General features: G+C 43.6%; 1 protein-coding gene across 2 annotated transcripts; it reads right to left on the bottom strand.

The window, feature by feature from the left end:
- Positions 1–7,443: 7,443 nt before the first annotated feature.
- On the bottom strand, positions 7,444–25,445 carry Dmrt99b (doublesex-Mab related 99B). Of its 2 annotated transcripts, none has more exons than XM_083043586.1 (6): positions 24,424–25,445; positions 22,350–22,686; positions 11,521–11,643; positions 10,720–11,024; positions 9,729–10,026; positions 7,444–9,208 (listed from the first exon to the last, which is right to left on the bottom strand). In XM_083043586.1, the coding sequence occupies exons 1-6, from the start codon at positions 24,691–24,693 to the stop codon at positions 8,880–8,882; spliced, it is 1,662 nt and encodes a 553-aa protein (XP_082899712.1). In that variant the 5' UTR covers positions 24,694–25,445; the 3' UTR covers positions 7,444–8,879. The 2 variants fall into 2 exon arrangements, with proteins under 2 accessions (XP_082899712.1, XP_082899711.1); XM_083043585.1 differs by having other exon boundaries at positions 9,729–10,092.
- Positions 25,446–26,516: the final 1,071 nt, after the last annotated feature.

The following is a 26,516-nucleotide window of genomic DNA, read 5'->3' on the forward strand; positions in this document are numbered from 1 at the left end:
CGCATATATATTTTCAGTGATACTTATGAGTCGCATTTTATTTAGACAATTCTCCTCTTTCTCTTCTCTTTGCTAAACGCAGAATATATTATGTAACAATAAACATTCTTAAATATAGATTTATGAGCTGAATCGGAGGGCGATATCTTTTTAGTGCAATTATTACGTAGGAAGAAAACAATTATATCGAGTCGCGAGAGGAGCACGAGGAACGAAGAGTGTTAAAAATCACAATCAACGTCGGACGCCGTTGGTAACCCGTGCCCCACTGTCACCCCCGTATATATCGAAGGTCGCTCCCTTGGAAGCGCGCAGGGGTGCAGTTAATTCTAAAGCGATTAGGCGCACGCGACGGGGCAAAGGTGTCGACCTGCAATTGACAACGACTCGAGGGTCACGAAGCCTTCGGAAGAAGAGCTGGTCGAGAGGGGGACGCGGCGACGACGAAGAGGGGGCGGATGCGGGGCGAAAAATTAAATTAAATTGCCCGATCCGTGAATCGGGCATACTTCGTCGCACGGTCGGAACGTAATCCCGGATTAATATGTATACATGGTGGGCGCATAGATTCCACGTGATATTCGCATGGTCCCCCTCCTGGAAACTCTGTGCGCGATCGTTTAATTTTTAACATTTTAAAAAGTAATTGCAAATTTAATTAAGAGTAATCGCTCTGATATCATTATATTGTGATACTAGTCTACAATTATTAGAATAAATACTACAAAGTTTAGAATTATTAATTATTAATTATATGTACATTTAGACTTATGTAGACAGGGAATTAATTGGAAATAAATAAAGAATTAATTAATTTAGCCAACGAGAGTTTTAATTGTAAGCGAAAAAACGTAAGCGAGATGTATCCTGTGAGATAAATACAGAACATTTCGCTATATCGAGTTTAGAGTTGAAGGCTATTCGATTCGGTCGTAAGTAATACGTAACAATCCCTATAGCGTGCATCGAAGAGTCTTAAGGAGGCGACTGCGAATTATTCAAGCCACCACCGGCACCCTCGATTATAGAAGACAATTTTAATATCGTCGAATAATAGAGAGCGCACGGGGACGAAGGGGAGCAAGGGTGCGCCTTGAAAACTCGCGGGCGGGCATAAGATCACGGTGGTGAAGACCGATAAAGAAGGAGTTTCAGAACTGTCCCGCTCCCGTGGGAGTTCCTGCCTGGCTACGTGGTGGGCATGTGAAACGGTATTCAATATCTTTGATATCGCGAAGAGAGGAAAGGGAGAGAGAAGGAGGAGAATGTTCATTGTCATCGCGAAACTATTTCGGGCGACTCCGAGATCATGTGGCTTGTGAAAAGAACAATGGGCTGTGGAGATATAGAATCGTGAATCGACACGATAGATTAATCCCCTTATACCCGACATTTATATACTTATACTTACATTAGATGATATAGCGTTTATGACAAATCAAAGAGACAATTAGTTTTTTTTATACATGAAATTAAATTAAAATTGTACAAGCGCAGAATTTGCGCCTGCATTGATATTTTGACGCGATAAATCGAATACGCCAGCAACATTTTTACACGTCGGATATATTCGCGAGATGTCCACGTACTCTCTCCACGCCGAAAGCATTTTTTCTCACCGCCAAGACTCTCGACGCGAATGAAGACACCCGATGGACGTTGCTCAAGAGGAATAAGGGTCAACATCGCGCATAATATAATATACATGTGCACACGCGGGTAGAGGGATGAGAAGGGGGTTGGGGGAGAAGGGCGCGGAGGGGACTGTTGCAAGTACCGACGGATGAAAGAGGCGTGGGAGGCATAGAAAGAAGCTGACGGAGTGGACGCTCCTTGTTATTGTAGCCATAATGGATGGGCAAACATAGCGACACACACGCGAGCGCGGCGGAAGCCGGCAGGTATAAAACGGGCCCACACCGAGTCGTGCACCGAGTCCGATTACTCGGCAAATATTGCGCATTATTTCGTATCCGATGTTTTGTCGAACGTTACTCAACTCGTCGTCGTGACGCGGAAAATAAAACCGCTCGCCCTGTGTATCGACGGACGGGGTGGCTAGCGCGCGGTTAACGTGTCCACTTGGTCCTCATCCCGAAGCGAATCGAGTGAATACGTACGAATAATTAATCGTCCCCGAGTAACAGACGGATCTCCGCGGCGCTTTTACGAGCAAATATTGATTTCGTTAGCTGGAATCTCGACGTTCCGTATACCTTAAAGAAAGAGAACCCCTCCACGGGGTGACATGTGACAGTAGCGAGCTCGAAGCCAAGCGTTTAATACGTTTTTTAACGTTGCATTGATATGGATATGAGCCCCGTGTAAAAGGAAAGGAGAAAAAATTCCGGAGAAAACAGAGATGGAAAAGTCAAGTTATGCACGCGAATATATGCGCAGAAATGATGTAATATAAAATAATTATGTATATAGTTTTAATTTTTTTAAAATTATATATCTTATTAAATGCATTTCTCTGTCTATAGTTTCTATCGTTCAAATTAATTTCTAGCGCGTACATATATTAGATTCGTGTAAATAAATTACTAAGTATAAATTTTAATATCTCTTTTAATTTATCGTTGCAAAAAGCATTTCTGGAATACGCCTGAAAAAAAATAAAGATTAAACTTCCCGATTGTTATTTCGTCATGCCTAGAAATACCCGTAGTTGCGAAAGAGAGATATCGCAAAAATTGACGACTGAGCTTTCGCTGTCGTCGGGTGAGTCGAGATTCCTCGGATCGAACTCGCGAATGGCTTCGGCTTCTGGCGACTTGGTGCCAACAATTACAGGCAATACGCGCAAGCGTTGTATTCCGCCTACAATGCGAAACGTATTTCAATGAACGGGCGGCGATGGAATCCCGTTGGAATGGGCAGAGAGAGAAAGAGAGAAAGAGAGAGAGTGAGAAGGGGTGAAAAGTGGGAGGCGGGGACGAGATGAGGTGACTCGCAGGGGATCGAGGCGGCGATGTTCGCGGTGGAGCCGCCGGATGCTGAGGGCAGAACGAGAGACGATCATTGAAATGGAAATGCCATTGACGCAAAGTGAAAGTAATTAATGGAATACGTCCGAGCGATAGAGTGAATTCGATGCCTGGCGCCATTGTCGCCGCGAAGCGAGATACACGTACCTATACTACAGGGGGAGGGAAAGGGGATGAGGACGAAGGGAGGGTGGCCTGGCCGTTTCTAAAGAGCGCGAAGCGAGTGAGCGAGTCGAAGGAGAAACGGTGAGAATTGTGCGTAGAACAAATGAGAATGAAGCGGAGAGGAAAAACAGGGAAGAAAATTGGAATGAGTCAAGTGTGCGGAGAGATGCAGTAACGATACGACGAAGGGTAAAAAAAGCGTAGAAGCGGAAATTGTTCGGTTTTTAATTAGCGGAAAAAGATATTGCAAGCATAGAAGAGATGTATATATATTTCATTAGAATCTAGATTAATTTTTTCGAAAATTTTGACTGTAATTATTTTAATTTATATAATTTATAATATATATATATTTAATTTATATTTATTCAAGTAATGCTTTCAATTTTTGTAAATGACGTGTAACACAGATATATTGAAAATTACAAATATATGATACGTAATGATAATAAAAATATTTAATAGTAAATAATTTTGCTCGTACACCAAGACTCGTAAAACATTAAAAGACAAAATATGTAGAAATAAGGCAGACAACGTCTGCTCGTAACGAAGGACGCGACGGTTAAGGAGACTGGATAGTGTACGGGAAACTGAAAAGGTTGCTCGTCGCCGAGGAACGGTCGTCGGCCAGAATGAAGAAGAGAGAGAGGGACGGCAAATTTTCCTAGATTTAATTAATATTTCATTTGCATGCTATTTCTCGCCTTGAGCAGCTTCGCGTGATCCCCGCCACCGCGTTACAGAGAACTAACACCCGGACGCGCGAAGGGGGGCATCAGCCGCTACGTGATCTATCTACGTGCACTTCGGCACCGACGTACACACATACACACACATCACCCGGGGAGCGGACGTTTATAACCGGCGCGGAGAATGCGGGGCGGGCGCGATCCCCGTGAAACAGCGTGCCCTCTGTATTTCAATTTAGCACGTCCATTGTTAGATACTAATATTATTCAGTTGGGAATTGTTTCGCGACGCCCCTCGGAGGAAGGAAGGAAGGGGAAAGGGTCTACGCGATTTGCACACCAACGTCCCCCCTGGACTCTATTACTCTGTCCTCTCCCCGTTGTCGCGAATGATTCTGTCCAACGTTGAAAGAATAGTCGACTCGATGAAATATCTCGATACCTATAATAAAGATACCCGAGAAAGGTGTTTTGTTAAGAGTGCACAAATTACATCAGCTGATGAACTCATTTGTTTCTTATATTAAACTTTTTTTTGTACAAAACTTTTTTCCCGTAAATGCTTTCGGTTTATATGTATGAATATAATCAGCTAATCTTTTGTTAAAATATGAAACCCAAAATACATATGAAATAGGAATAATTATAATAATTATTATTTTTATCATTATATATTATATTGTGTATAAAAAACAGTACATTAATAATTATTATGACGCAATGTTTATAAGAATATTGATATAAAATATCGTTAAAAAATGTTTGATAGTTTGATTATTATTCTCGTTTTTTGATAGAAACCTTTTTAATATGAAATTAAATATTTTTTATATGTTATATATATACAATATTATCAGCTGACACACAAATAGATTGTCATGTTAGACGAAGCTGAGATAATGTAAAAGAAAAGGATTCGTGATATATTAGTCAATTTCTGCGGATTACTCCGATATCGTGTAGAAAGTTAATGGAATATTTTATTATAGTTACCAAATGGCAGCGACAAAGACACGCGATCTCCGATGTCATCCTTCGCATACATTGAATCACGCATACAGGCACACGTTTTTATATGTATGTATACACACACAGGTTGGTGGTGACCAACCCAAGACCGATCGGCTTCACAGGACGAGCAAACACGACGCCATATTTGCTAACGTTCGGCAACACTTTATTCTCTCTTCCGCGCTATCTGTAGAAAAGGCCCAAAAAATCTTTTTCTCTCTCTCTTTCTCTCTTTGATTGGCTTCCACGCATTCGTACGTATGTATATTTAAGCGAGCCGGCGTGTATTCGTAAAAACACGCGTGTGGGTGCGCGTGTGGAGATCCACGCACATAGGGTAGAGGAACTCTCGGTTCCCATACCGGAGGAGACGAAAAAGAAATAGCGAGCGAGGGAGCAAATATTGATGGAAGTCGAAAAAATGTTAAAAGCCATTCGACTCGTTATTCGGTCAGCTATAGTAGAGGACGAAAATTCATGGTCCAATGAAAAAAAAAAGAAAAAAAAGAACAAGCAATCGAGGAAGTAAAAAATCTTCATTGGTATTATGTAACGTCGTCGGCATCATATATTACTCTCTGCTAGATTTATATTTTAGGATGTCTACCCGATAGAACATGTGGCAATATTTTTCTTAATTGACAAGATATTCTTATATCTTTATTTATAAGCAATCTTAAATTTTATTTCTTGCAACTTTACAATTTTTCATTATGATAAAATAAAAACAAATTTCTTTCGATCGAATGATAGAGTTAAAATAATCGTCTATAATCTTCGACTGACGCGTCTTGCAGAATCGAGTCGAGTTTACTCGGATCAAGAGAAATTAATAAATGAGAAATTGAATATAGCGAGGTAAAAAGGATTTTAAAGCCGATCATCGACGCAAGCGTAATTCGATGAACAAAATCTCAGCACCTCGACCTCACCTCCTCTCACCTTCACTACTCGAGGGAGTACCTGAAATTACTTCGCTCCTATCATCCGGCGCGTTCCCCTTTTCGCAACAATCGGATCGGTTTCCAACTCTAACAACCCCTTTCCCCATCCCCTGGTGGCTTAAAATTCCTGGATGCGAACGCGAAGACGCGACGAAGGAACGAGAAGGGAAAGGGAGGGTTGTTGCACTCTCCGACTGCGAATTAACCCGGTGGAGGTAAAGGCAGGGTGGGAGAGAGAGAGAGAGAGAGAGAGAGAGAGAGAGAGAGGGAAGGGAAGGGGCAGGAGAGAGGATGCTATTATGCTCCATTATGAATGGTAACCAGTAGCCAAAGGAAGGGAAACTCCGTGGGGTGTCGATATATTGCCACCCCTGGAAAACCAGGCGGCCATGCCTCGTATAAATAATAACCGGGGCATTATGTGCACCGGCGCGCGGTGCACAAATTGCCGGGGTATATAACGCCGGGCGCGTGTTCAGGCATCGACCTATCCGGATATGCGCCTTGTAGAGGCCAGTCGATTATTGGTATTCCATCGATACCGATGTACCTAAGCGTGCCAGTACACGTCGCCGACGTAATTGCCGAAGTATCGTGGCTCGACTTTTCACCTTCGTCAGAGAATCACCCCCTTCCTCCGAAAAAACATTACGAAGTTTCAACGAAGCGATTCGGTCCGATCATGTGTTAAAAAAAATGTTTAAAGTAGTTCATACAGTTAAATATATTAAGTTTGAAACAAAACGCACAATAGATTATTTTGTACTATAATTGCAACTTGAACTTTAATTTGTTTTTATATAGTTATATAATAATAATGTAAGAAAAAATATGACATACAATTTAAAATAGAGATATGGAATTGTCTAAAAAAATTCCTCGAAAATACATCGAAGAGGATGTATACAAGTGTGGGAAATTTTCTCTCTCTCTGCGACTGTATCAGCGTAAATTGAGCGGCAGAATTGACTACTCGCACATTGGACCGGGATCGATTTATTGGAAATGGTGCAGCGCGATTTGAGATCGATCGACCATGAAACGATTTCGGGAATTCGACGATACGTCGCGTATCCCATTTCTTCACCTGCGAACGGCGCTCGTCATCCGATACCTTTTCCTTTGGTTGGCTCGAAGGTCGCTGTGAAATTTTCATTCAGCCGGAAGACCTGTCTTTCGTGAAAAATCAGTCCTCGTTCTTTATCTCTCGCATCTGGAAAAGACACGTGTTCCGCATCTCTTTTCTGCCGCAACGAATACGCGTTTTGCGTTTGCAGACAGACTATGTATGAATTACGAAACCTGTGAGAAGTATTAATACTTTAAGCGCGATTTTCGCAAGCATTTGAATAATTATGCAAATAGTTTTAAATTTATTAATCATATAGAAAGAGAGACAAAATGTGAAAAAAGTCAAGTCATCAGGTATCTGTATGCGAATATAGATTAATGAGAAGCGAAAAATAAATTAGCGCGTCGTTTATCGAAAGATATTTTTGCACATCCACATTTATAACTCGCTATTCTTCAAATTAAAAAAAAATTTTTATAGGAATAAAATTTATATCGTATAGAAAATTAATTTTAAAATAATTTAAGTAATTTTAAAATAATTTTAAATTAATTTAATAAAAAAAATGGGGCGCGAATGCGAGCGGAGACGTATATGGAGTATCAATATCTTATTTATTGGATGTATCTTCGGTGTCTATACATTTTTTTCGAGTAACATGTCATTTTGTGGTAACTACGGTAAAACGATGCTTCCGGTTCCGCTAGCGGCTAAAATCTAAATATCTTGCAGGCGTTATTTACTTACAGGCAAACACTTACATGTATATTACGTGTTGTAATGTACGCGCGTTTAACATATTCCGGCAAATCTCGTGATTAATGCAAGATAAAATTAGCTATATAGACGTTGTATTTACAGACTCACCCCTTCCTCTTCAGTTTGACTGATATACTCGTCTCGAGAACTTGTTACCTACATACACACACACATATCTCTGTCTATATTAGTCTTTATCTACACATGTATAAAGTATATACTCTGGAGATGAATCGCGGCTGTGCGCGGATCCTTTTATCCTCCGGCGCTTCTTTCCTCGCATCGAAGATCGTCTCGTGTATAAGAATTCAACGATCGGCGCGGAGATATATATTTTTAACGCGGAGATATCTGATTAATCCGAGCATATCTTTTCCGCGCGTAGAGAAATGTATACGTGTATGGATATTAAAACGGATTGTCAGACACCCTCGCTGCTACATCCTCGACGCCCCCTCGGCGCCCTCGCAGAGATGCAAAAAGCGACGATATTTATTCATTTATTGTCTACTGGAACAGCTTCATTGCGATCATTTGTCATCTGACTTACATATTTGCTCGCAAGCGTCGATAATGAGTGGATCCGATTCTTCGAATCTATAGTTTCTTCTCGATATCTTATCTCGATCTCTTAATGTCATAGTTTTTCTTTTTCGGAGTAAAACTTCCCTTCGCCACACATATGTATTTTGCTAACCATCGAAATTACGTATATCCTTAGCTAGCGAAAGGACGGCCAGTCACTAAATTTATCCGCCGTGTGTAAAGATGATTTAAAAACGATGTCCAGTCCAAAGAATCGAAAAAGAATCTCTCTCGTAGCATATATTTATATTCCGTTCTCTCGTCTATCCTGCATATTCGGAGACCAAATCACGTGGACTCACATTATCCTCGAAACATTCGAAAATCGTTCGCTAGGAGATGCTGGAAGACTCGCCGATCGATCTTTTCAAGCAGTTGGCTTCTCGATGAGGAGGATTGTCGATTCCGCCAGTGTGATAATAATCCGATCGATCAATAACTCTCGACATTTTTTTCACGATCGCGTTATTGTCGTCGCGATTACAGGATTTTCAATAATAAATATCTCTTGGTCACGCGCGCGCGATGCGATGACAGCTGAGAAGAGAAGAGATCGCGTCGATGAGGAAAGGCTCTCTCTTCGCGCAGGAACACGCGACATCGTCCCAAGTCATGGGACCATCGGGGGATATGACCAGACGACGGCATGGCCTTCGTCCGGTCACTCGGAGTAGCTGGTCTTGTCGCTGGCGTCGTCGGGACTGGTCTCCCGATAGGCATCGCCGGCGGTGCCGTTGGCGTGCAGGCTCTGGTTAGGCGGCTTGATGACCGTGGGCAGGTAACCCGTGCCGGTGTAAGGCGCGGCCAGGAAGCGGTGCCGCGTCGACGGGATCGGGGTGGTGCAGTACGCGGCCCGGCTTGCGTACGCCGAGACGGACGCGGCGGAGGCCGCGGCGGCCGAGGCCAGAGCGCCCGCCAGGGGCGAGAACGCCGACTTGGGCTGCAGGCTGTCCTCGCAGACCAGCACCTCCATGGCGGACACCACGTCGCCTGCCGACAAACAGCCAGATTCTCTTTTGTCTCTGACCGCGATCTCGTTATCGTTGTCGTTGTCGAAATTAAATGATGATTACGACGAGGTCATCATCAACGTCATCGCAAAGAGGGGAGAGAATTATGACAAAGGCACGCGCTACGCCGTATTAAGTGACGTAAGGATCTCGTAATTTATTTGAACAAAGAAATTTGCAGCTCGTGTATTGATAAAGTTATAATTGTTTATTTAAAAAAGACTATGAGGAAATGAAGTAATGAACATCATCTTGTGAGTTTTGTCGTAAACGTGCGTATTAAATTTACACGCAGCTTTTTGAGCAATTAAATATAATTATATTCTCGCAAAGAAAATAATCAGAATGTAAATTCGATTTTAAACAACAGGTAGAAATTTTCTTTAAGGGTTTAAAAGAAAAAAAATCGCGTTTTTAAAACTAATTTTTGCGCCGTGTATAATTATTCGAAAAGCTTCTCGCTGATCGAAGAAGCTCCAAAAGAAACTGAAAGATCCTACCTTTGCAACGATGAAGAAGCGCTTCGACGTCGGCGCGGCGTCTTCCAGGGAACACGCGCAGCAGAACGTCTACCGGGGAACGTTGCTGCTGCTGTTGCTGTTGTTGCTGCTGTTGCTGGAGCTGCAACCCACAGGTCTGCTGGAGATTCTGCATCTGCATCTGCATCTGAATCTCTCGCGGTTCGGGTATGTGATGGTGGTGCTGATGCTGATACAATGCCGGCGTGCAATACGCCAGCGGGCTCGCCGTCGGTCCGTAGAGAGGCGCGTACGGAGGAAAGTGCACCGTCGCCGCGGCCTGCGATCGAACGAGAACGAACGAGTTCGTGAATTGTTGCGTGTGAATCGGATCTCGCGGCTTCGCCTTGCAAAAAGATAAAAAAATAATAATAAAAAAGAGGACTAATAAGAGCCTCAATCGCGAAATAAAAAAACTTTTTAATAAATCTTAGGCGCTAGTTATTGATTAAAATTAATTCATCTTAATTGGTAATTAATAATGTAATAGTATAAGTAATTAAATAGTAATTAAGATAATAAAGAGAATAAGAGAATAAAGAACAATTTATGTCACAAGAGACCGAACCGTTTAATTTTAATTAATTAAATAGCGCCTAAGATTCATTAGAAATTTTTTATTTGCATTTTTATCTGGCTTTTATTAGTCTCTCTTCCTTATTTTACTATTATTTATATCGAAATTAAAAAAAACTCCTTTCTCCTCTATTTAATGTTATGCGATGCAAGTAAATATATCGTGCGTTTTCCTTTAGTAAAGAGAACTTTGTTTACTGCAATTTAATGTGATAATGATTTCAAGATATGTATACAAACCTTAACTCGTTATTTATCTCTGATGACTGTACTATTAATTCTAACTATAAAGCTAAAATATTCCTCCCTGATGGATCATTTTACACTCGGTAAAGCATCATGCAATTTTCATTTTGCGAATCATGAATCCACGATAAGAGTCGTCAGAAAAACTTACAGCTAAAGGGGGTAGCGCCCCCGCTAAGCAGTCCCCACTGGGCCTAGGCTGTACCAGATCCACCGGTTGTATGGAGGTCTGCTGCGTCTGCTGCAGGGGGCTGCCGCTCTTGCGTAGGCTGAGGTTCTCCGGCGCTGGAGTGTCCTCCCTCTGCGGCGTCAAGGCCGGCGTCAACGGCGGAGTGTGCGTCGGGCTCTGCGAGCCCGCCGGCTCGGGGCTGCCGTCCTCGGAGTCGTTGAGGCTGCTGGTCCGTTTCCTCAGCATCGCCTCGCCGGATTCCGGTATCCCCGACGAAGTCGACACCACTGTAACATTCGCCACTTCGCGGGAGAACTTTATGCGGGGAACGTCAGCGGCTTATCGACGTGCGAGAACATGAAGTGCGAGCAAGGGGACCTCGAAGTCAATTGTAACGTGGGGGATAATTGGAATACCGACGTTAATTGCTGCGATCTTCTAGTAGTCAGACGGAAAGAAACAGAACGGTTAAGTATAATGTTTTTTTTTATTAGATATTAATATTCTAATATATTTTTTTTAATATGATATACCTAATTTGTTATAGCAAGTTTATATTTTATTGCACATTATATAGGCAGATAAATTACAATTAAATTTAATTGTAATTTCTACATCCTCGCTTGTCATATAATGAATGATGATACAAAAAGAGAATTTTTTATTTTTTGCTTGATCTTACGAGAGACAAAGATATATAAGATTATTGTTTCATATTGAAGAAAGGGGATGAGAAACATATTCTCAGACAACGTATTATATATATATTAATGATCTGTGTACCTAATGAATGATCGGCTCGCAGCTCGCCACCAGAGTCGGAATCACGATCGTCCTCGTTACCGATATCGCTGGTCGACAGGATCGTTGCCGTCGTGCTCTCGGAGATCCTGGACCGCCTCGATCCTGAAAAAAAAACCACCGCACTGCTTCTTACAATCTTACGTATCTTTAGCAAGCAAAGAAATCCAAGGGGTATCGCGATTTCCCCAAAGTTTTTTCGCCAATCGAGATTATATTCGGAGAATAATTGAGGGAGGTCGCGCAAACGTAAAGAGAGTCTCCCTCTTTTTCTCTCCAGCGCTTTACTCCGGTGAAAAGTAAAGCAGGGCACGCTTTTTCGAGAGGCACACGCCTCTCGAGAGAGTTGTAGCATTCGAGTGTACACACGCGCATACACGATCGCCATCGGCAATGCGTGAAAGAATCCCCGCGTGGTGCAAGTCTCTGACCGCTCGTTAAAAAGTTTAACCGTCCGTTTATTAGCGAGGGAGAGAGGAGGAGAGGAGAGAGATTGATAATCGGGGAAATATATGTAGCCAGAGAGGAGCCTGCCGGCTTATACGCGAACGGCTTCCTCGGGGGCTTTCGTCTCCCCCTCATCCCCGTCTCCTTACCCCCTTATCGACCCTCCCTCTTATTCGAGCGCCCCTTCGCTCGTGCCGTTCAAGCACGCGGGACTCTTTAGCGTGCGCTTAACCGCGATTTCTCCGTACGGTGAATTACGTTCCTCGAACGCGATACGGGCCGATGAATACGATGCGATTTTATCGATTAGTATAATAGCAATTATTTCATTTTCCTTTACGGATACACATTTTAATCTATACGTTTTTGATTCGCTCGGACTTGATCTCAGATTCTATGATATCTCGGTGAATGATCATAATATTTCTACAGATATTTTGATAACATCCTCCTCTTCACTGGCAAAATTCCGCGCTACGCGATTATAAAGCGCGCTTATTTTACAGTTTTCATTAATTGTGCCGTTAATCAATGTTCGATCCGACGATGTGTCGAGCGGGGTTAAATGAATCGAGATAATATCGGGCACGAACGGGTTCCTCTTCGCGCTGTCGATGTCGAGGGAAAAATTCCGCAGCAGGATACAACCTCCCCTTCCCTCCCCCTGCCCTTCCGTCGGGATTCCAGATAATAACATTAATAATTGACATCCGGCCGACGTCAAAGGAAAGGAATGCAATATCGAGGGCCGGTGTTAATGTAGCTGCTGGCGCACCGAGAGAGAAAGAGAGAGAGAGAGAGGACTCTCAAACCTCTCCCCCGACATGCCTTAAAGCGTTTGTATATAAGTGTCGCGCACACTTATACCCGGTAGATATTACCCGCGGTTATTAAAATATCATTCTCTCGCAGGGAGATCTCCCCTCCCCCCTGGGAGGGGCTCTATTAACCCCTCCGGCTCTCTTCGTGCGTGCCACACGATGTTCTCTCTCTCTCTTTCTCTCGCATATGACGCTGAAATTCATATATCCCTATACCTTCATAAAGTCCCGTGGCGGCGTAACGAAGTGCATGTCTGTACCGGGTCCTTGAGGGTGTCAAGTGTCCGTGCTGCGTTCCTCGAATGTACACGAGGGTGTCTCAGATGACGCCCGGTGCAAATACTGTTACGATCCTGTGTATATCGTGGCTCAACAATGACAGCGAAAATTACGGGTGATTTATGCCCGATCTCTTTTAAACGCAACTTCAAACGAGGGTTATCCTTTAGCGTGTACTTTAGAAATGTCGTGTATGGAGTAACTCGAGAGTCCTCGGCGGTTCCCTCCCTATTTACTATTCCGAAACATCGGACATGTATGTGTATACTAGTTCTTGAGTTGCAAAATATATCTAATTGACGGATGAAGGAAATAATAATGTAATAATAAAATTTTAAAAAATATCGCGTGCGATATGTTTCGAAGCTGTCAGTGTCCTTCTCGAAAGTGCCCGTCTAATCAATGGCGGAAAAGAAAAACGAGAACACGCGTTGTGAAAGAAAAGAAAAAAAAAAAAAAAAAAAAACCGCCCTTCTGGGCGAGGCAAAGCAACGCGGTGGCAATAGAGAACACAGTATCGCGAACAGGAATCTTTTTCTTTCCCCTCCTTCTTTCCTTTTTCTCCCGGTACTTGTCTTGAATTTCGAGAAGGGTGCGTGTGCAATTTATTGTAATCTCTCTCGTCCCCAGCAAACACATACACACACACATGCGAATGAGAGATCTAACTTCTCTTGGGTGTCTTTCGACGCGGGGCGATCGTGTGTATATATATATACCTAGCGTGTATTTTGAGACGCGGGGAAGTTAATAAAACTCGTTTTGTGCGCCGTGAAGAAGAGAGAAACGCCAGATACGTACTCATCCACAACTTGGCGAAGAAACGTCGACGTTAAATCGAATAGTGTAAATATCGAGAAATGTCATTATATCGACACTCGAGTCTTTCGTTAAATAAAAATGTCGATTTCATCATATATATTTATCTTTAAATACGAAACAAAATTCTTCTAAACTTTTTTTTGGAATGCCGTTAAAATTACTCGTTGCTTAAAAAAATGACAATGTCAAGAATTAAATATAATTGATAATTCGATATTAATTTATTCCAAGCTCAATTGTTATTATAATCACGGTACATCCGACATCATTCAAACTCATTCTCTTCTTCGACCGAGTCTTCGAATCTCATTAGCCACCGCAGAGACTATCGCTGTTAACACAATAACATGTACAATGTCTAGAAAACTTATCTATTATCCTTAAACACAGTAGCCTTTGGCAGACGATCGACGATTACCATCATTCGTGATCACCGATCACGCGGCCGTCATTGACAGACGGTCCTGCACATTCTTATATACGCCGGCGAGATCGGTGGCGGCGATTAATTAGACATGTTCGACGATGTACATACGAGAGTGCGCGGATCTCTCTCTTGACCGCGACGCGATGACAAGACGCGCACTCGAAGCAGATACACGCGCACACAACCCGGACGGCGACGGCGGGTGTTGTTGTAGGTCTACGCCCTAACCTGCGGCGGCGTGGCGTATCAGCGCACGGTGGAGACAGACGCGGACAATGGAATCATGCGAGGACAATACCGAATAATTTAGAATGGCACATAGATATCGGGAGAGGCTCCCGGCGGCCTACGGCGGCGCATAATAGAGAATAGGAGTAATAGGACACAGAGCCTGGCGGGGCAACTGTGGAGGACACGAAACATCCCTATAAATTAGGCTTAGGCGAAACGAGCCCGCGCTGCTCTCGCTCGCGTTCCTCGATACATAACCCGTCGTCTCCTTGCTTCTGGGCAGAGAGACGATTCAAGATTCTGTAAGGATACCTCTCTACAGTAATTCCACTTTGGAGCGCTATATAAAATCGCTCGTCGAGGAAAACGGAGTATCGTACCCCGTTCATCATTATCTTTCAGCTACAAAGGAGGAGAACTAAAAGTTTGGAACAAGGTTGAAATATGAATGACGATGGACGGTTCTTCTTTAGAAAAATTTAATTATATTCTTTTATTAAAAAGGTATCGACGCATTTGATCGCGATTATGTATCATATGTCGCAAAGATAAACTTATTTAGTTAGCCCTCTGTCACTTTTCTTTGAACGTAACCCTGTAACAGTATGAGTTTGCCAGTTCTGGACCCCCGAGAATATGCGAGGGAGCCGGTGACTGAGTGAATTATCAGTTTCTATTGTTCGTAAGACCGTAAAGTAACTGAAGTGTGTACGCGAAACTCGGAAACGCTTTCTCTTTCTTTGACCGCGCATGCGATTGATAAACGGCCTTTGTAAATGATGTTAATTTCGGGAAGGGATCTATTAAATTACAGCTGGAGATAATTTACGCCGAAAGTTTTCCTATTATAAACTGAAATCCTGCTAGCGATTTAACATTTATCGAGCGAGGCACTAAAATTTATATGTATATTATACATATAGAAAGAAGATGTATTTAAATTTGAATCAAATCTAAAAAAGAATTTTTAAAAGGCGAATCAAATCATAGTTATTTATGTATATGAAAAAATTATATATATAAGGAAAAATATAGCTATCGCGAACTTACTTTTATATTTATTTATCTGTATATCTTAAATATATGCAGTATACTGAACCTTGGTATTTATTAACCTGAACGAATAAAGAATTCAGGCTGAAATTAATTATTTCAAAAACCAATCATGTGTCTTCATACAAGACGTCAATTAATTTATGAAATAACGAGACTTGGAAGAAGGGAAGCACAGTAGTCGGAGAAAGAAAGAGAAAGAATCGCATAGTTAGTAGGATACCGCGATATACATGCCCTGCAGCAGCAGCAGCAGCAGCAGTTTGTAGACTCAAGCCCGGAAACGGGATCTGAGCAACAAGAAAAGACTCTCATTATTACGTATCGATACGCCCGGAAAATAGCAGCGCCCGATCTGCTGCGCTAGAAATGACATAATTGATTCGGGAGGCCGCGGTGTGCGAGAACTCGAAGAAAAGGCAAGTTCCTTATCGGGTACCAAGTGACAGAGAGAGAGAGAGAGAGAGAGAGAGAGAGAGAGAGAGAGAGAGAAAGAGAGAGCGAAGCAGGAACGAGAGATGGGCGGGGGAGGAAGAGAGCCCTTCAGCTTGCGGCGACAGCAACACAGCGAGCAACAGCCCGCGCGATCAGTCATTAAATCGTCGCGATTCCCTTTTATTTCCAAGCCTATATATACATATATGTACACGTGTATGTGTGGTCCCGTGTGTCTGAATATATGTGTGTGCGTGGGAGCACCGCTCTACAGCGTCCGTGTGTTTTTTCGTTGTGTGCGTGGTGAAAGGGGTGAATACGGGATGGATGGTTGTGTGTACATATACTACAGGGTGCATGATGGATAGGGTGAGAGAAAAAGAGAGAAAGAGAGGAGAAAGATAGGAGGCAGAAAAAGAAGGAGAAAGAAAGAAAAAACCGAGGATAGAGAAGAGGAGAACGTTGGAGAGCGATCGGGCGTAACGTTTTTAATTGTTTCGCGCCCAGCCGCCTTTTGTTTTGGCGTTTATGCTTCGTAAACGTTTGCCAGAGCTCTCTCTCTCTCTCTCTCTCTCTCTCTCTCTCTCTCTCTCTCCAACTTGGGCTTTCTCGACGGCAGAGAGGGAGGGGGTGCGATTCACCCTTCCCGTTCTGTCGCGCTTCCATTCCCCTGCCCCACAGGGGTTCCTTCGAGAGTTCGTCCTTCCGCGCGTCGCGTCTCTCGCTTCTTTTTATTTCTCGAGGAATATAACGTGATCGTTAGTTTTTCCTTCCTACCCGCCGTGCCGGTTCTACAACGATGGCTTTCACGCTCGGCTGGATGTTCGCCAATGCGTTACGTATGCGAGGCTGGACCGCCATGTTGTCGCGTGGCCGAGAAAGATTTGTCTCGCGATCGACTCTGAGCTGCATTTATACAATTTTTTTTTTTTTTTTTATTATTCGATTAAGAGTTCGCTTTATTTTTTAATTTTTTCATCGTGTAAATTTTCCTTTACAATTTTTCTTTATTAATTAAAAAAAATAAGTTTGAAATATCGTTACAGAATCTTCATTACGACTTCTTTTCATTGCAGATGTAATATAATAGTAATAAAAAAAAATCAATCACTAAAAAAATATAAAATATACAAATGCTTTTTTACGCCGATTGAATAATTGAACGTATACATCCCTCTGTCAAATTAATTAAGTCAACTGGATCGAATGGTCCTTTCGTGCTCGCGGAAGTAGCAGAAGAGCTGAAGCCTCTGCCGCCGTTAAGTGTCTGATTTCTCCACCGCTCTTTTTCTTTTCGAGAGGGCGAAAGATACGGCTTCCGAAGATTATTTCAACCGGTCTTCGTCGAAACTAGGTTGCACCGAGCCAACCGTGGTGTTGTATGCGCGATATGAGAATACTTTCGAATTTTTAGCGAGCGCGAGCTTTTTAGAAGGTTGAATTAAAGAGGAAAAAATTCACGAAGAAATATATACGAGAGAAAGAATATCTGAAATACGGCAGTCAGTTGCTGTCATAGAACGCGTTCAATTATTCCTATACATATACGCGCTGTTACAATAGGCTTTTAAGACCTTTTTTCCCCCCGGCATCCTCATACCTAAATTTTCAAACATTTCGAAACGGTGAGCAACAACTTCACAGCCGCGACGCATCTCCATATCATTTCGTATGTGGAGAGGATCAGCTCTCTCACTCGCTTTGCATTCACGCCGAGTTACCGGCATTGAAATCACGTCTTCGCAAGATGGTATTTAGCGACATTCCCGCGGATCTCGTATCGATCAACAGAGATCGAGCTGCCAAGGCCCGCAAGATCCTGGGGGAATCGCATATACGGGCGGGAGAGCGACGAAGAAGGGGGGGAAGGAGAGGAAAACGCGTAGTCGGAGAACGTTGGCTGGCAGAAGTTTTGTTCAAACACTCTTAGAGACGTGCTCCTTCGGCGGCGTTGCACGTGTACATGCATTCGACCCCGAAGAGGCGGGTACACCTATGCAAATAGGTAAGGTCGGGCCACAGGCCTTACCTATCTGTCCGCGTTTGTGTTCCCCGAAGTCCCGCTGACTCTTTGCAAACAATGTTGCCAGGCACGTCGTAAGAGCATAAGTAGCCGTGCGAGCGTGCCGCGATCCTGCCTTATCCGGCTTCGGATTTGATTACTTAAATCCATGTGCGTGTGTTTGTCTTGCCGAGTCTTCTCTCTCTCCTGCGCGGTATGTACTCCGGTGTACCACAAGCTGATGTAATGCGTGATCGATTAACGGCACCGGCTCTCGCCGTTACTAACTCTCTTTTACTGCATCTTACAATAATACTGAATACTCTTATTGTTAGAGCGAGAAGATTATATATGTTTTTATCTAGCTAATTTAATCGACAAATTCTATCGATTCACTTTACAATGAAAATAAAGCAAGATCTATTGTTTTTTAAATTTAATTTTACAATTCAATTTCTACTTTTAATTCATGTAAATCGTTATATTTTTGTGACAGCATATCTGATTCGATTCGCAAAAGATTCCTTTGACTTTTCTTTTCGTTTTTTAAACGGATCTACACGGCGCAACACGAGCGATTGAATTCCAAAACGTGGACAGACAGGTGGTGCTTTCGATATCTCTAGTCATGCGATCGGACTCTTTCTTGCGTCGCTTGTTCACGCGAGTGCGGATGATCCGAGCGGGAGCATATTACAGCGGGAACGAAATAATTTCCTGGTGTCCTCCGCAGCCGCGAAGGACGAAGAACGGAAGCGAACTGGTCTTTCACAAAGTTTCTTGGACACTCGAAGAAGCTTCTATCTCTCTTTCTCTCTCCCTCTCTCTCTAGTGCCAGAGAAACTGCCGGATAATGGTCCCCGGTAGACGGAGCGACCAAGTGATCCTTACGGGATAAAGGGTGTGTCGCACACGTACGTACAAAAGACGTCCGTGTGTGCCATTGCGCGTATTCCTACAAAGACGCGCCGCGGTATATATATCCTCCCGGCTCCTCTCCACACGAAGAGAATTTCAGCGGAAAGACCACATCCATCTCCTTTTCGACTGTAATGATTGCGCCGCGCCGACGTTTTCGCCCTTTGCTGCGCGAAATCCACGGATCGTCCACTTTAATCCTTCAGTCAGTTGATACGATCGAGCGTAAATAACACTCAGCACTGTCCGTAGCAATCAATTATTGTGGACATTATTTGTATACTGTGCGCAATTAAACAAGTCACTGTTGAATATTTTTTTTCTTTATTTTATTCTTTTTCAATATTGTTTGAATATTTTATTGTTATGCCACTATATCGTAGAATAAGAAATTTTCAAAATCATAATAAATATAATATAATATAAAAATGTCCCATTCCTACTTCAGACAATTATTATAAATTTTCAAAACTCTGTCAGATAAATGCGCTCCGTTTGAATCGCGCGAAATATCTCTGAACAAACAAGATTAAGTGAATATTCCACGGATTTTCGCCGTATCGCAAGGGCGATAAAAATTATCAAAACGAAGAAGTAACGTTAACCTGCGAGAAAAGAAACGGAATAATAAAGAAACCGCAGTCCCCTCGTTGAAAGTTTTCTCCGCGCGTTCGAAGAAAAGGGAGATCCCCTTTTTTTTCCTTTTCTGCCAAGTCGCGCGAGTGTCCGTTCCCTTAACATTAAGTATAAAGAGGTGGATATCTCTTTCCCCGTTCGCGATATAATGGAGGCTCGCCGAGTTTCTCTCCGCTACCAAGAGTGCCACCCACCCACTTGGTAGCAGGGGCAACCTCGTGATCTCTCCGACCTACCCAGAAGGAGAGAGAGAGAGAGAGAAAGAGAAAGATGGGGAGTGTATATAGTTGTGTGTATGTGGGTGCGTATACTAGCGACCAACCCAGAATCCCCCGCGGTCGAAGGCACTGGCCCGAGAAATTCAATTACTGCTAAACTTCTCGACCGGAGATTCTCCCCGGCTCGTCTATATACTACTGTAAGCACTCTGTTTCGAAGATCGGCCGGAGAGACATCTTACATTCTCTCCCTCTCGTTTCGCAAAAACGTAGGCAGGCAGGTACACTTGGGATCGTAATTGAAACCAGGTGCGCCCGAGGGGTTCCCTCGTTCTCGTGATGGGACAGTGTCTTCGTCGTTCTTCGCGGTTTTTACTGTTTTCAACAGATACATACCGGCATTGGTGATTAAAATTTCTACGGCGTTGGAAAGAAGATAGACTGGTAGAAATAATTTGATAAGAGACTGATGGACTTATTATAACGTGAAAAATTATTCTCTACTGTCGCACTTTACGCGAAAGAGAATGGATCATTTTTCTATCAATTCTCTTTAAACGGATTTTTTTTTGCAGAAATTAAATTCACGACTCATATCGAATCACATCGATATCGTATTTGACATCAAAAATGAAAAACTGTGACAAACGAATATCATTCATCGGTGAATAAAAATAATACTACGATGAAACACGTGTCTTAAATAAAATGATTCACAACTCTCTAAATCACTGAATGTTATAGTGAAAATTTTTCTACAGATATTTATAAGTCGATATCGGACTCGAGAGATTTACAAAGTAAATTCGCGCATTTATAGAGAGAGAATCAATTTCACTTTCAATTAATTCTTAATTACTTCTGGGTTACTTTTGGAAGTTAAAGAACGTCCTTTCTCTCACAATCTTCTCTTTTTTCCTATCGGCGACAGAATCTGCGTTTCTATAAAGAAGCATTTCCACCTCGAAGAAAATGTTTGCTCCTGATATTCTTTGTCGACACCGTTCGCCTTTTTTTGCACGCTTCGAATTCGCCTGTACGACGATCGCTATCAGACCTTGTGCTTTCCTTGTCTATCCCTCTTTCTTCCCCTTTAAGAGATATAATGAAGAAAATATATCGCAGAAAGCCCGGATAAAATAAAAATTCCGTACAATAATAAAATATGCGCGTATATAAAGACGAATATTTTATAAAACTTGAACACGATTTTTCTAAAAAAAAAAAAAGATTTGACATATATTAAATTGGATTATTATTTATTATTATTCATTGACTTTTATTAATTTATATTCTTCATCGCTTTCTTATTATTAATAATTTATTTATGAATATATCTGTCCTTTTTTTCTCAGAATCTACAACAAAACGTTAAACAAACGCGCTTTAGGATTTGTTCGGAAAAAGATAGATGTAACGGATAAAATGCAATGTATGAGCAGTTGAATGAATTGTTTCACGCACTTTTGTTGCAAGCGAGCCGCGAGCCAGAATGACATGCGTAACGAGATGTCACGATACAGATAGATTTTATCAATCGCAACTATCCGCGATACGAGAGCGCAACGAAGGGCAATCTTTTGCCGGACGTCACCGCCAGAGATAACAATAAAATGCAATTGCGAACGATAGAAAAGTGCTACATAAAGTGGTCGTAACAAACCGATAATCGATTGCAGCCGCATTGTTATAAAGTTGATACTGGCCGAAAGATAAAAAAACTGACTTCGAAGAGTAGATGGAAATGTTCTCGTTGCACATTTAACACGTTAAATGCCATTTACAATCCATCTATAATTCTAATGAGTCATCAAAGACGTAAGATATTAAGACTAATGTGTATCGAACGAGCTAGCGATTTTGCAAAATAGAATCGATGCCGGCAAGGTGCGCATTTATCAGAGAAACGAGAGGGCTTACGCCAGGTCGCGTGTGCATTCCACTTAGGTCGTATTAGGGTGAGAATGAGCCGTCGTCGGAAAAGAAGTCCTTCCGCGGAAGGAGAGCGGAAGGGTCGAGCGAGCGAGCGAGCGAACGATAAAGAATTAAAGGCTGCCACTAACGAGTACGAGACTTTCGCCTCGAGTGGTATAATAAGGGCCCCGCGAGCTCGCGGCCATTATTTACTTAACAACATTACGGGCCCCGGCGGCCACTTGGCCTACTTAAAGGCGTGGTACGCACGCTCCTAATGGGCACTCACACTCACCGTCACGCAAGTCACGCGTGTGCCGAACGCACATGCGCGCCCGCTTCTTGGTCGCGTGCCGCCGATTATATTGCCCGCGGTTTTATTGCCCCGCGCTCATGCTAAATAGCGATACGCTTTCTTTTTTTGCGGTCTCGCGCAACGACTCCCTTTCTCCGCCGACGACTGTTTCCGCCGTTTTTGCGTCGTTTATACATCGAAATATTAAAACTGAATATCGTATGTAATTATAATTGAAAAATTTCGACGATCAACTTTGAAATGGAAAAGAGAATTTTCGTAATCAAAACTGGAGTAAGTACGGTTCACTCACCGACGACGGCGTCGCTCTTCTCGACCTTGGGCTGCCGGTACTCGTCCTGGGTGGACCTCTTCCTCGGCAGAAGGCCGCATTCGGCGGGTTGATGCTGAAGCTGCGTCTGGATGTGCGCGGCGGCGGCGGCGGCGGCCGCCGCGGCTGCCGCGGGTATCGCGAGGCCCGCCGGACTCGCTACGTGCGCCGAGTGCGGGGGCGGGCTACCAGCTGGCGTCGCGCCGGCGGCCGCCGGTAGAACGGGAGCAGTGGTGCAGCTGCCGGTATTGTATTGCAATTGCAGGCCCAACTCGCGCGCCTCGCTCTCCTCCTGGGCCTGCTGTCGTCTGAGCGCGACCTGGAACAATCCGTTGGCCGGTTGTGACAAGGGAAGATTATGTCAGGATTTTTCGTTTTTTTTTTTTTTTTCAACTATGTAGGGAAGAAGAAAGTTTGCGAGCGATTCTTTTAAGGTCGCGTGTCGTTCCGATGTTAAAAGAGATCATGAATTGTCATCTCGCCCCCTTTCATATCCCTGCTCGTTTTTAGAGCGAGCAAGTTTCGCGATTTATCTCTGGTGCGTTGACCTCGGCCAGATAGTCGACTTTAAAAAATGTCACTCTACTCGCTCGCCTCCCGTTTTGATTCTCGTTCTTGACGAACCACAGGGACTGCTGCTAAAAGATAAACAAGTTCCCGATATTATATAATCCACGACCTATCTCCGCACAGTGGTTTTGTAATCGGGAAACGCTAATTTAAATAAATGATATCGCGTGTAATTGACATTTCATATTTCTAAAGAGAATCGTCACAATATTATATGACTTGGAATCTCGTAATTGCAAACCGATATTATTTTCTATGTAATACATCATAAATTCGTACACGGATCACAATCAATCATGTACATGTAATTTTACTAGTCGAAGGATATAAAAAAATTAGGAATTCTTAATAGATAATAGAATAGAGATTTCGAGTGAAATCGAACCAGGCCAAATATAAGTCGATCCAAGGGGGCTCGAAACGAAATCTCAGGTATAGTATTACAACCCTGATGAAACGTTACATGAGCTAGTAATTTTATCTGATCTATGAACTACCCTAACTTGATTCGTGCTTGTGTTAAATCGGAAAACTCTCAAAATCACAGCTTTTAAAAAGATATCAAATAAGATTATCTTCAATAAACAACAATATAAACAAACACACAATGCAATATTATACATATTATACATATAATATATATATAATATTATACATATGTATAAAATATGATAACTTAAACTTAAACGAGAAGAAGAGATTGTGAAGAGAGTGAAACAAATTATAAAATTACAAACTCCCTTTTTTACACACTCTAGAAAAATATAATAAAAGAATATTAATAGATAAGAACTAAATAGCGGCAAATATAATTTGTAAATTTAGTTTTACTATTAATGATAAATAATTGATAATTTAATTCATTCTACAATTCTTCAACTCGTTACGATATAATGATATCGAAATCTCGAAATAATATTATATTAGTTGACATTCATTCTTTAATGAGATATGTTTTATCTTAACATGTACACATAAACATTACATATATTTTATATCTCTTAATAATCACATTTTTGCGGAAAAATTGTATCAATGAAAATCATTAAATAATATAGAGTTCTAATAGAATTATAAGTCGAAGCATGTATATCTTGATATCTTTTGTTGACAATCACACTTTTCTTACGTTTTAATTTAGATCGATGTAATCTCGATAATTTAACGCGTTGCTACAAACATCTACGACAGTTTCTATATTTATTCGTGATAATGATAAACAGCGCAAGATAATCTTTACCGTATTCATCCCAATTTCAACCCATGAAAGTTATATCAAATATACAATCCCTATGTCGATAATTTTTCTCTAATTACAAGTAGAATCCCGATGACGATCGCTTCAAAAATTATTCAACACATAATCCTCCTTTCTCTAAACACGCAAGTTCTCCAGGACGCTTTGAACATGAATGCCTCCGTTCGAACCGGAGCAACGATAGATTCGCGACACGCGAACGTTTGACGGCCGCCCCCAGGATCTTACCTGAGCAGCCATGACGCGTTGCCTCTCGGCGATGAGGGTGCACTTGGCACAAACGCAATCCCGCCATCGGCAATAACGCTTGTGCCCCTTGAGCGCGGACACGACTCCGTGATTACGACAGCGCGCGCACTTGGGGGTCCGTTGATATCTCTCGGCACTGGCGCGTAGGAAGAACGCGGCCGGCAGCACGTGATGCTGCTGCTGCTGCTGTTGATGCTGCATCAGTTGGCCCACGTCGACGCCGAGGCCGACGCCGCGGGGAAGCGACATGTCGTCCGTTACTTCTTGACGTTAACTCGGCACTCGCGACGCCGGGAGGCGATTATATCTCCCGACAATGATGACGATGATGATGATGATGATGATGATGATGATGATGATGATGATGATGATGATGACAACGATGACGGCGATCACCGCGCGTCGCGGATGATTCGGACCGGGCGCGAAGCCGCGTACTCGACGACGCTCGCCCCCATGCCGGAGAGGACGATTCTGAGGCTTTCCCCGGGCGCGATCGGCGCACCAACCGACCTCCTCTCTGCCGTGTATTCGTTCGCGGCGGCGCGGAATCGATACTGCTCAACTACACTGTGTGTGCCACGATCGCGTCACGAGCCGACGGTACCTAATACGCGCACCATCGTCGAGACATTGTGAAATTCAACGCTTACCGTACCCTTTCGCGGCAAGAGCGGAGATAGGCAGATGTAGAAGGGTAGGTAGATACGGTTCCCGGTTAACGCGCGCACGCGCCCGCACTCTCGTAAGGTTTCGGTTTAGCGGCGACCGCCGGAGTGTCATAGAACCGGAGGACCCGCGGCACCCGTTCGTTCGGCTGTCGGGGGCCGAAATGCGGAATCGCGCGGAACCCCGCGACACACTCTCGCCCCCTCTCACTCCCTCACGCTCGCCGGCATTGTCAACAATTGCAGCATCCCGGGTGAGTCGATTCAGGTAGCGCGCGCGCGGATAGACAGAGAGGCGGTAGCGCGGCGGTATCGGCGGTGGCGGCAGCAAAGTGGGAGCTCACAAGGGGGCCGCAGTCCGCGGCGGCGGTGGCGGCGGTGGTGGCGGCGGCAACGGCGACGGCAGCGGGGAAGAGAGCAGAGGAGAGAGAATCCGGGGACGGGGGGAGGGTGACGAGAGATGGAGAGACGAAAACCCCCGGGGGAGGGATAGGGCAGAAACTAACGGTCCCCTCCACGCTTCGTGCAAACGCGAAATAAAACACTGTGCCACAGTGTTCCACCCCGGTGCCTCGGCCAAACGCGAGGCCTCGCTGGGATGCGACCACGCCCCCGTTTGCCGCCGATTGGCAGGCCCGCGCTGTACCAAACGGAGATGTTAAGAGTTTATATCTACCCGTGGAGTGAAAGGGGGACATACCTAGCCGCGTATCCACCTACCTATCTACCTTCACCCGCTCACCCCGAGAGAGAGAGAGAGAGAGAGAGAGAGAGAGAGAGAGAGAGAGAGAGAGAGAGAGAGAGAGAGAGAGAGATCGGAGAGGGTGTAAGTATGCGACGGTTGTGTATATCTTCCGTGTATGGCGATGGTGCTGATGCTGGTATAGTGATGCTAGTGATGCTTTGGTTGATAGTAGTGGTGGCGGTAATGGTGGTGGCGGTGGTGGCGAGATGGCAATGGTGGTAGTGATGGTGGTGATGGTGGTGGCAACGGACAAACACATTACTCTTTTATTTAAAACCCGTTCCGGGATAAAACACAATGCGGAGCGATGCTCAGGCGTTTCTCCACGCTCCGCCTTTTGTTTCGGCCGACTGTTCTTAACCACGCACGCCTTTCGCGTTTCTGTCTCCCTCTCGAGAAACGTGTCCTTTTTCTTTCTTTTCCTCTCTTTCCTCCTCTCGTCTCCGTGCACGCACCGTATCTCAATGTAATCGTTCTCTCTTTGCTCTCTCTCTCTCTCTCTCTCTCTCTCTCTCTCTCTCTCTCTCTCTCTCTCTCTCTCTCTCTCTCTCCCTTCTCCCCCTCCTATTCCACCCCACCTCCCGCTTCCACCCCTTTGCTCTCTATCGCTGGATACGGTCTATAAACCGCAACCAACACCGTCATCGTGACGAACCTTT

This window comes from Prenolepis imparis, unplaced genomic scaffold (assembly GCF_030444845.1).
Source record: "Prenolepis imparis isolate NDT839.2.m4 unplaced genomic scaffold, iyPreImpa1.0 SCAF_8, whole genome shotgun sequence".
Taxonomy (NCBI): Eukaryota; Metazoa; Arthropoda; class Insecta; order Hymenoptera; family Formicidae; genus Prenolepis; species Prenolepis imparis.

Coding starts and splice junctions, on each gene's coding strand:
- Dmrt99b (XM_083043585.1), bottom strand. CDS start 24,693: ATGTCGCTTCCCCGCGGCGTCGGCCTCGGCGTCGACGTGGGCCAACTG. Junction 11,025..11,520: donor GCGAGCCGATCATTCATTAG/GTACACAGATCA, acceptor CGAATGTTACAG/TGGTGTCGACTTCGTCGGGG. Junction 10,093..10,719: donor GGGCGCTACCCCCTTTAGCT/GTAAGTTTTTCT, acceptor TCTTTTTGCAAG/GCGAAGCCGCGAGATCCGAT.